The sequence below is a fragment of the Geotrypetes seraphini genome, chromosome 8, assembly GCF_902459505.1.
Source record: "Geotrypetes seraphini chromosome 8, aGeoSer1.1, whole genome shotgun sequence".
Lineage (NCBI taxonomy): Eukaryota > Metazoa > Chordata > Amphibia > Gymnophiona > Dermophiidae > Geotrypetes > Geotrypetes seraphini.
The window spans coordinates 125,690,552-125,702,162 of NC_047091.1; the positions used below are offsets into that span (position 1 = coordinate 125,690,552).

The 11,611-nt window shown below is 44.4% G+C and overlaps 1 protein-coding gene across 1 annotated transcript in view; it reads right to left on the reverse strand.

Annotated features, from left to right (window-relative positions):
• Positions 1-11,362, reverse strand: part of NDUFS7 (NADH:ubiquinone oxidoreductase core subunit S7) — a 37,133-nt gene extending 25,771 nt beyond the window's left edge. The window contains exons 1-3 of the mRNA XM_033954002.1: positions 11,246-11,362; positions 10,318-10,354; positions 3,543-3,611 (exon numbers count right to left, since the gene is read on the reverse strand). Coding sequence (XP_033809893.1) covers positions 3,543-3,611; positions 10,318-10,354; positions 11,246-11,261 — 122 coding nt within the window. The 5' untranslated portion in view covers positions 11,262-11,362. The remainder of the gene's footprint in view (positions 1-3,542; positions 3,612-10,317; positions 10,355-11,245) is intronic.
• Positions 11,363-11,611: the final 249 nt, after the last annotated feature.

Genomic DNA, 11,611 nt, shown 5'->3' on the forward strand with positions numbered 1-11,611 from the left:
GGCCCAACAATCAACATTTGTTTGTAACCTCTGGATGCTGCAATATGAGTCTATTAACATTCAACAATTTCAACACCTGATCACTCTTTCTTGATTCCGAAGTGAAAGCCGATTTCTTGGTTGATATGGAAAGATGGGACTGTACGCAAGACCACACCTCAAACCAAAATTCTGAGAAATAGATCTCTGCAGGACAAAGCCTGATATTACGACACTTGTCAGATGGAGGTAATCACTACCAAAAACACCATCTTGATGGTGAAGACCATCAGGAAAGCCTACTCCAGAGGGTTGTAGGGTTCTCTCATCAGAGTCCAGAGGACCAGATTAAGATCCCACATTGGAAAAGGCTGTTGCATTAAAGGACAGGGGCGTAACCTGCCCTTCAGAAACTTGAGCACATCTGGATGTGCAGCTACGGTGATCTTATTAATCCTAGGCCTAAAATAGGAGAGCCCTGCAATCTGAACTTTAAGGAAGCCAACCACTAGGCCCTTTTCTAGACCTTCCTGCAGGAAGGCAAGTACCACAGAGATTGGTTCCAAGCTCGAGTCCTCACTCCTCTGCGTGCTCCAAGTTTGGAAGCAGTTCAAGGCTTTTCCATATGCTGCTATAATTGCTTCCTGGTTCATGTCTTCGACTAAAGAACTAAACCGCCTTCTTGTTGGCTGCCGATGCCATCAGATCAAATGTCGGGTGCCCTCACCGATTCATAATGCAGGGGAAGGCTTTCTGAGACAGTGACCATTCCCCGGGATCCAGGATCTTCCGGCTGAAGAAACCAGCTTGCACATCTGTTGCTAAGAGCGCCAGAAGATGGGCCTCCACCCATCGAAACAGCATATGGGCTTCCAAGCTTAGAGCAGCGCTTTTGGTGCCTCCCTGACGACTAACATAGGCTACCATCAATGCGTTGTCTGAGAAAACTCATACTGCTTTGTTCTGTAATGTGCTCCCAAACCCATGATGCGCCAGGCGGATGACTTGAAGTTTCAAGCGGTTGATCGACCACTTCCTCTGGGAAGGGGACCATGTCCCTGAACTGGACACCCCTTGCAATGTGCCCCCCAGTCAGGTTGGCTGATGTCCGTTGTCAAGAATCACCCTCTGGTGATAGACTGGGGTTCCAATCACCAAGCTAGACTGCGATGAGCTTCTGCTGTCCATAGCAGCTACTGGTGAAGCGCACCTCCCTGTGGGTACCATCGGGAGAGGAGTATATCCTGGAGTGGACACAAGTGTGCCCTTGCCCAGGGGATTATATCCATGTTCGCAACCATTGATTCCAGAACCTGCAAATAATGCCAGGCTGTTGGAGTAAACTCGCTCCGAAACTCCCACAAGTCTCAAGTGTATTTTTATTTTGATATACCACCTATCCACCAGTCTAGGCGGTGTACATATAAATTTAAAAGCAAACAGAGGAGGAATAAAACAAAGTTATCAGAGGGCCAGACACATACAGACAATGGACAGAGACTTGGTATAAGAGGTAGCGAGGAGACTACTAGTTACATTAGTTTTCTATCAAAGACAGAAAGGGTGCGACACAGTGGGTGGGAAGAATGAGTCTTGGCATGAAATTGTGATAGAATTATGTAATGAAGGCATTGTTCCTCATTAGATTGTAACTTCCTAATCAGAGGATCTAAAGAAAGCACAAAGAGAAGCGGCAACAATGGGCATCCTTGCCGAGTGCCATGATAAATCACAAAGGGGGCGAAAGACCCCCATTCACCATTATTTGCTCCTCAGGATCACTATACAGTGCTTGGATGACAATAAAAAAGAATGGACCCATCCCATAAGCCGGGAGCACAGCAAACAGTGTCCAAGCCAGGCTGGAAGACTTGAACATCGAGGCCAAAAGAATTGCCAGAATGGATTCTCTCTCCCACATGACTGGGCTAGAGACTCCGTTCCGTGAATTCAAATAACAGATGAGGAAAAGTCATGTCATAAACAATTAGAATTTATTAACAGTGCGCCCATTGTCTGGGAAGAGCAAGCCATCAGAATTTCAGTGCTCTTCAAAGGGAGAAAGCAAGGACAAACAGATTTATATCCTATGTGACATCATTTGTAATAATTATGCTTTAGAATACAATGGTACAGTTGATCACATGACTTCCTTTCCAAAAATGCCTTACGTCAATGTGAACATTAAAAGTCCATTCTGTTAAATTTTTTAACCCAGCAGGTGGCAGCGTTTCACTTTTTCTTTCTAAATTACTTTTGATCTCTGACCTTCAAATTTTCAAATTAGAGAGCTGCACGGGAACAGGGACGACGGGAATCCCGCGGGACCCGCAGGGATCCCACAGGTTCCCCCTTCAGGTCACGGAGATCCCATGGGGACGTCCCCTAGGGTCGCGGGGATCCCGTGGGGATGCCGCCTAGGGTTGCGGGGATCCTGCGGGGTTCAATGCACTCAAGTCGCAAGGCTCGTCTTCTTTTTACTACCTGCCCTGCCGCAGCACACTGCCGACCGGAAGTCTTCCACGATGTCAGCGCTGACATCGGAGGAAGGGCTTAAGCAAAGCCCTCCCTCCCTCCGACGTCAGCGCTGACATCAGGAAGACTTCCGGTCGGCTGTGTGCTGCAGTAGGACAGGTAGGGAAAAGAAGACGAGCCTTGCGGCTCGAGCTCCATTTTGCTTGCAGATGAGGGCTGGGAGGCGGAACACAAAAGGGGGAAGGGAGTGCGTTTTTGGCACAAGGCATGAACTTGGGAGAGAGGATAGAGGAAGGGAGGGAAAGAGGTGGGGGAGGGAGTTCGTTTTGGACACAAGGCATGAACTTGGGAAAGAGGATGGAGGAAGGGAGGGAAAGAGATGCTGAGGTGGGAGAGAGAGTGCGTTTTTGGAAACAAGGCATGAACTTGGGAAAGAGATGCTGAGGTGGGGGAGGGAGTGCGTTTTTGGACACAAGGCATGAACTTGGGAAAGAGGATGGAAGAAGGGAGGGAAAGAGATGTTGAGGTGGGGGAGGGAATGCGTTTTTGGAAGCAGACCCTCGACCTCAGAGTCTGTGCTCTCCCACAGCCAGAGCTGTCCCAAACTGCAGCACCAAAAAGCCTCACAAATAGCAAAAAGGACAGAATTTAATTGAAAAGAAACACGAGCAGAAAAGACAAACTCCTACCATCTCATTTGTATAGAGACAACTGAGGAATTGGAGAACCACCTATAAATATGGGAAGCAGAGCAAAAGAATGCTAATGAAGCTCCCTACATGAATTCTTCTTGTAAGGGATTGACTACTTATACGTTCAGGAATGAAATGTCTTGTCACACTAGAACTGGACATGTTTTTCCTTTCTCAGCTATGAAACATTCAGACTGCAGTGTAGCATCATCACTAAACACTGCAAAACATGGGAGCTAATAGGTTGATAAGACAATGGTACCTATATTCCTCCCCAGGATTCTCTAAACACTGTACAAATTGCATCCACTTGCATAAACTTGATGGGCCTCTGGTCTTTTTGTCAACTTTTTATTTTTACTAAGCAAAGGGCAATGATAAGAAATTAGTTATTACCTGGAAGCATTTTCTGTCAGGAAGTTCTGATGCAGGACTTGAGTCTGAACAGTGGCCAGGAAAGCGGACCTATTAAAAGGACAGTAACAAGTATGAACAGAAATTTACTGCATGAGAAACAGATACCATTTGTACAGACTTACAGAAGGAAACCCGCAGCAAACCAGTATATAAGGGAGAGGGGCAGGGCAGTAGTAAGTAAAAAGCAAACTAGGGACCTGTTTAGGCCTACATATTTATAAATCCAACTCATAGTTTGCTTCTCTCCATCAAGTCCGCAAGGTGGTTAACAGCAAAGTAAGGTATACATTCGCGAATTTGCGGACTCAGTCATTTGCGGTATTTTCTGACCGCCTCTTCTTGTCAGAAAATACCACAAATGACTGACCAATGGAAAAGCTCTCTATGCTCAGCCAGTGTTCCCTTCCCCAACCCACAGTCTTTCCTGGCCGCATGCCTCCCGTGCCCCCTCTCACAACACGTAGAGCAGAAAAATCACCAACCCCCACCAATCTCTGGAAGATGCCACTAAGGCAACCAGGGCACCTTTGCTGGGGCTGGTCGCGGGGAAACCTCAAGGGTCAGCACTCAGCACCATGCTCAAGACCAAACTGTGGTGTCTTCTGTGGCCTGATGAGGCACATGAGACCTGAGGTAGAAGGCAACTTTTTTGTTTTTTTAAATTGGGGACAAAGCAAGAGAGGAGGTGGAGAGCCGATTATAGTACTCTTCCGATATTTGCAGTTTTTCAATATTCGCGGTCACTCTGCAAACGTAACCCCTGCAAATTTCGGCTTAGTACTGTAAATGCATTCAATACATTGCAATAAAAGAGCAAAACAATGAAAAGATGTTTTTCACTGAACATCTTTTCACTGAGACATAAGCTAAAGAAAGTAGAGACAATTTTACATCCCTATCGTAAAGAGACTAACTTCCACGTTATAGGGTCCATGCATGAAAGGGGAATGAACGTTTAGTACTGACCCAGTTAAATTCATCAGGAACTATCAAAACTAACTGCTGTGAGGATCACAAAGGTCTCTAAAGATAGAAGCCGTTGTACCACCTTGATGTAAAATAAGGAGCTTGTTCCTGAAAGATCTTCTAGACAAGAATTGTACTGTGGAAGAGTGGCCTAGTGGTTAGAGTTGCTACCTCAACACCCTGAGACTATGAGTTCAATTCTCACAATAGCTCCTTGCGACTCTGAGCAAGTCATTTATTTCATTGCACCAGGTACAAAATAAGTATCCATGTAAATATGTAAACTGCTTTGATTGTAACCACACAAAAAGGCAGTGTATCAAGTTACATCCCCTTTACCCTTAAGGTAAAATAAGGAGTTCATCCTTACAAAACCATGTGATAAAAATTTAAGCTCAATTTGCCATTGCACAGGCAACCAGAGCATATAGAACAGGACAAATATGATCTTGCAGCCTAGTATTGGTTAACAAATGCTTCACTGTATTTTGGATCTCTGTAGTTATTGAGGGAGACCCAATTACACAGCATTACAGTAGTCCCAGCATGATAAAGTCAATACCAACCTTTGCCAACAGAGTCCCCCAAACAGGATTGGAGATAATGCATATTCCAAAGCTGAGAGAAAACAGGCTTTCACCACTGAATTGATTTCTCTCTTCATGATTAAAATTAATCCAACCAAACTTTTCCTAGAATTTTGACCTCAGGGCTTGGGATCAATACATACACATCCACCCACTCACACTTTAGCACAAGTAAAGCGCATAGAGATTTTATCCCTCGTCCATAACATTTCCATCTTTTCACAATTTGATTTAAATTTATTTGTTCACAAACAATTTAGAAAGGATCTTCTCAAACATGCCAGTCCAATGGTTCACATGGCAAAATTTTTGCTCTAATATATTAGCTGCTGGCAAAGAGAAGAGTATGAATGTGTATGGGGGGGGAGGAATCCACTAATACTTACTATAAAGCTCTATGTATGTGTGGGACAGGGGTTTACTTAAAAAAGTGTCTTCAATCTTGCTGTTAGGGTTGCGTATCATTCAATACCAAATAGCAAAAACATTTTAGTTTTCAGCATCAGGTATTCATAGCAAAAGTAAAAAACACAAACATGTTCCCTGGACTCCACATCAACAGGAAAAATAAGAGGAGCAATACATATTATTATTATACACTCTACAAAATCAGGTTCTGTAAACCACCACCACAGAATGACAGACTAAACCTTAGTAGCAGAAGAAATTTCATCAGTAATTTTAAATATTTTCTTCAGACATAGATCACATCTTTAGAAAATAAATCTGCCCTGAAAACATCCATTACTTTATTGGGAAAAAAATTTAAGAAATGTTGTTCATATGCCATGATTATCCCAGAAGTTGCGTCAAGAGGAGAAACTTACGCCCACAGACGCACGCGACTGAACGGCTTTGAACAAGACTACAAAACATTCCGAAAAGAAATAAAGACTCTACTCTTCAAGAAATTCCTGCAAATGACTTAATACCGCTAGCTCCTTCCCACTTCCCAATACCACTCCCTAATACCTTCCTGATTCCCCAAAGCAACCTCATCTACTCCGTATCTCCTCTATAAATTACCAGATCTCTTCATGTAATACCTCTTTTGTAATTCTTTTGTAATCCGCCTTGAACTGCAAGGCAATGGTGGAATAGAAATCTCGTAATGTAATGTTATTCAATCTTAAAATGCGCCGCGAAGGTAAGGGGGAGGGAGGGAGATAAGATAGATTCGGGTAGGTAGGAAGGAGGGAGGGTGACCACGCACATTCCCTCCCTCTACTGTGGGGACAAGGCCATTCACCGCTCTACGGGGTGGTGGATGGCCTTGTCCCAGTACCAACAGTGAGCACTCCCCCCCACACACACACATTGTTTCGGCGGGTAAGCCACCGTGTCATTCTCTAATGCAAATCTCCCTCATGCATATTCATTTCTCAAACAAACAACTCAGCTATTTGTTACTAAAAAGTTTTTTTCTTTTAATTATTTTAATAACCTAAACAGCAACCACCCTGTATCACTAATCAATTATAAATATTACATAATTTTTTCACAGTTTATAAATATTTTTAATTTGTGAACCACTCTTCCATCTACTAAATAATACACCATTCACACATATGTATTCACTCAAACAACCAATAGCAGCATTCTGTGCAGTCACAATATCTGAGTTGTTTGAGCACTTTAAGAGGCAGCTATTTAATTAAACTGTAAATTCCTAAGCTTTGGTCTTAGGTTAAGCATATTCATTGGGGATATCTTGAAAACCTGAGTAGCTGGGGGTCCCCCAGGATAGGGTTGGGAACCACTGTGATAAGAGTATGTGCTGCAGACAGTGGTGTACCTAGCATATGTGACACCCAGGACCCAGGGAAAAATACAACAAAAAATGGAAAATAAGATAATACCATTTTATTGGACAAACTAGTCTTTAAGCCCATTACATTAATGGGTGCTAGAATAGATGTGTCTGTCTGTCTTTCTTTGTCTCTCTCTCTCATTGGCCGCTGTCTTTCTGTCTCTCTTTGGCCGCTATCTGTCTGTTTTTCTTTCTTTCTGTGTCTCTCCTTGACCACTGTCTGTGTGTCTTTCTCTTTCTCTCTCCTTGGCCACTATCTGCCTGTCTTTCTGTCTCTCCCTCTCTCCTTAGCCGCTGTCTTTCTGTGTGTCTCCTTCTGTTGCTCTGTGTGTGTCTGTCTGTCTCTTTTTCTCTCTCTCCTTGGCTTCTGTCTGCCTGTCTTTCTGTCTCTCCCTCTCTCCTTGGCCACTGTCTGTCTTTCTGTGTGTTTGTCTTTCTCTCTCTCTCCTTGGTTGCTGTCTGTCTGTCTCTATCCTTGGCCGCTGTCTGTGTGTCTTTCTGTCTCTTTCTCGTTGGCAGCTGTGTGTCTGTCTGTCTTTCTATCTCTTTCTCTCCTTGGCTGCTGTCTGTGTGTCTGTCTGTCTGTCTTTCTATCTCTTTCTCTCCTTGGCTGCTGTCTGTGTATGTTTCTGTCTTTTTCTCTCTCTTTCTCCTTGGCCGCTGTTTATGTGCCCTTCTGTCTCTTTCTCTCTCTCATTGGCCACTGTGTGTCTGTCTTTCTGTCTCTTTCTTTCTCTCTCTTTCTCCTTGGCCGCTGTCTGGGTATGTTTCTGTTTCTTTCTCCTTGGCCGCTGTTTATGTGTCTTTCTGTCTCTTTCTCTCATTGGCCGCTGTCTGTCTTTCTGTCTCTTTCTCTCTCGTTGGCCGCTGTCTGTCTCGCTATTTCCTTGGCCGCTGTCTGTGTGTCTGTCTGTCTTTCTATCTCTTTCTCTTCTTGGCTGCTGTCTTTGTATGTTTCTGTCTTTCTCTCTCTCTCTTTCCTTGACCGCTTGTTTCTGTCTTTCTCTCTCTCTCTTTCCTTGACCGCTGCCTGTGTGTCTTTCTATCTCTCTCTCTTTAGCCGCTGTCTTTCTATCTCTTTCTCTCTCTCTCTCCTTGGCCGCTGTCTTGTCTGTCTCTTTTCTTCCCTCTCTCCCGTTCCCTGCCTGCGCCTCACTCCCCTTCCTTTGACTGCCCCCCCCCAGCCCATCCCACCCCCTCTGCGACAGCGCCACCAGCCTCCAACAAATCCTCATCTTCGACACGGAAATTCACCCAGAAGGGAGAGTGGAGGCAGAGGAGAAGGCTGTGCGACCACAGAGTGGCAGTAGTTGTGGCCTTCCCTCCCCTAACTCCGTAGCTCGGTCGCTGCCACCGCCTCCTTCTCTCCCCGATGTCGGCTCCCAATGTGCACATGCGCCACACTCTGCAACATTTTTCTGCCGACCACAGAGCGATGGACGCACAGAGCCACAAAACTTGAAGTGCGCATGTGCGCTAAGGGTATTACATTACATTACATTAATGACTTCTATTCCGCCTGTACCTTGCAGTTCTAAGCAGATTACATCAAAAAGATAACTGGACATTTCCAGGAAGAGGAATACAATTAAAGACGTTGGGCCTAATACATCAAAGCGATAGCTGGACGTTTTCAGGAAGAGGAATACAGTTAAAGGCGTTAGGTCTAAATAACATTTTGAAGGGAGGATCCTAAGAGGGGGAGAGAGGGGGGGAGAGAGGGGAGAAGAGAGGGGGTTGGGAAATTAGGATGAATTTCTTGAATAGTATGGTTTTGATTTCTTTTCGAAAAGCTTTGAGGTCAGTTGAAGCTGTCAGTAGGTTGGTGATGGAGGGGTCCAATTTAGCTGCATGTGTTGCTAGTAGGTTGTCGTACATCTTAGATACATTTTTCAATTAGTTTTCAGAGGCAAAAATCTCTTTCCTCGGGTCAGTAAAGTATACTGCTTTTACGGTATCCTGTCCTGACCCGAGGAAGGGGTTTTTGGTCTCTGAGTTAGTCAGAAATGTATTAAAATTGGTCCAATAAAAGGATCACCTTATTTCCATTTTCTATGTATAAATGTTTATCAACACAGTTACAATACTACTTTATCCTAAAGCAAAAAAATAAATAAATAGAAATTTTTTTTACCTTTGTCATCCCTGGTTTCTGCTTTCCTCATCTTCTCGTCACTGTCTGCCCCTTCCATATGGCATCTTCTCTCCTATGCCCCTTCCAGAAACTGTCTGCATTCCCCTTCCATCCCTTCTTCCTTCTCAGTTTATTTTCTGCATTTGTCTAGCTTCAATTCTTTCTTACTATCTAGTCCTCAATTTCCCTCTTTTCACTGTGTCTACCAACAGCTTTCCACCACTCACCGCCTCCAGTATTTCACTAACTCTATCCTCTCCCACCATCCAGCATGTGCCTTTTTTATTTATCCCCTCTTTCCATCATGTGCCCTCTTTCTCTACCTCTTATCCAGCATCCTTTATTCTCTCTGTCTTCTCCACTTCCATTAAGCATCTGCCCCCCTCTACTTCTTTCCTGCATCTGCTCCCCTCTTTCTCTCTCCTCTCCACTTCCATCCAGTGTCTGCTCCCCTTTTCCATCCCCTCTTCTGTCCAGCATCTGCTCCTCCTCCCCACCTACATCCAATATCTGCCCCTTCTCTCTCCCTTCACCCCACTTCCATCAGCATTTGCTCTCTCTCTCCCTTAAACTCAATTCCATCCAGTATTCTTCACCCTTCTCTCTCCCTGCACCCCAATTCCATCAGCATCTGCCCCCTCTCACTTCCTCCACCCTCCATACCAGTATCCTGCTCCCTTCCCTCTCCCTCCACCCCAGTGCCATCCAGTATCCTGCCCCCTCATCTTCCCACTGCTGCTGTATGCTTCTCAAACCAGCAGCAGAAGCTGTAAACTGAAATAGCCATCATGGGACCTTCCCGTACCTCCCTGCAGCTGCCATTGATGTTGGAGGTGATGGACCAGCAGCTGCAGGGAGGTGCAGGATATCCTGCAACATCTGAATTTAAAGTTTCTGATACTGAAGTTGGTTTGGGAAAGCAGCAGAGTAGGGCAGGAGGTCCTGGACCCAGTATGCCAGCTGTATACCCCATTAGAGCATGCAACCAGGGCAGACTATCGCCCCCTTGGTATGCCACTGGCTGCAGAACAATTTGATTGCCTCTTAAATGATGATCATTTACTATAATAAAAAAATAATTTAATGCTACCTTATCAATCAACATCTGTCAATGACAATAGAAGAATTACTACAGACAGCACAAAAGCAGGTCTCAGAGGTGCTTGATATTGTGCCTAATAAAAAAGTACTTTTTTTAATTCTCCCATATAAAGCTATTATTATAACCAGGAACAGAGAGGAACTAATGCTACTTACCGCAAGCTGGAAACTCTGCGCTGCACAAGACAAGGAACTATAAACAAAATCCAGAAAAAAAGTTTATTCTTAACAAAATAAAAAATAAAAAGCTAGCCTATGCCAGAGCAGCACTGCAACAAAAAGCTGCATGATACTTCTGTGAAAATCTTTTGATGGTTCATAGTGCTCTAGATGTTTTACTATTAATGCAGATTCAGATATATTAACAGCACACCTTGATTTAATACTTTAACACTGATTTAATTTTTTTCATCAATATTACCAATAATAATGTGTTTGCTAACTATAAAATAAAAACAAGCATCAATAAAATTAATTTCATATTGGTGAAAATATCCTGTACAAAGGAACCTGTCTTTGATGCCAGAGGTTCTGCCAGTCTATGGTATCCAGTATTTTGTTTAGTTTAATTTGAAACTTGATTAAACAACTTGTCAGTTGGGGCCTGGCTCTGATACTGGGTTTCCAGCTCCTCCAGAACCTAGTAGTTGGGTTGGGTCCTCTCTCTAGTACCAGGGCTCTACCAGACCCTAAGCATAAGGGCCTGTCATGGTGCTAAAGAATCGGCTCTACGAGACCGCGGTACCTAGAAATCATATTTCTGGCACTGGGGACTCTGACTTTTTACCAGGCTGTGGTAACCCGAAGTCAGGACCTCTCGCGCCTGTGTCAAGGGCTCTGCCAGACTACACTTCCAAAGAGTCGAGGTCTGAAGGTAGATAAGATGTCCAAGGTAAAAAGGTCAGATCAATAACAGATCAATTTTTCTGTACTAGAGGCTCTCTGATTATGATTATTTTTATATAACTGTCTAGGGCAGCGTTTGTAGTTATTTGGTACAGAGCGCTCTCCTCAAAGGAATGGAGGTCATAGGGCCAATGTATCCGTTTCAAACCCTCGCTCGAGTTTGCACGCACTCACTCACCCACCCACGCCGCCATGTTTCAACGCTACCGGACAACAAAAGACTCCGCCTCCACCGTAAGCGGCAACCACCAATCGTCTGCTCTTAGCTCCGTCCCTCTAGGCTTGTTTTGATGACGTTTGCAGTTTAAGGGACCAATCATATGCGAGAAAGACCAAGCGAATCGCAGCGTGCACTGTTGGTACATACAACTAGTAACACTAGATCTCGGGAAAGAGACAGAGAAGGAGGAGGACTAGGGGTGAAGGGCTTTGCATTTTGGAATTGGCTGCAGTAATAAACCGTGTTATAGCACCCTCGATCATCTTGAAAAGTTGGCTCCTGTAGTCCCTCCAGAGTGGTGGATATGAGGCCAGGAAGGGTCCC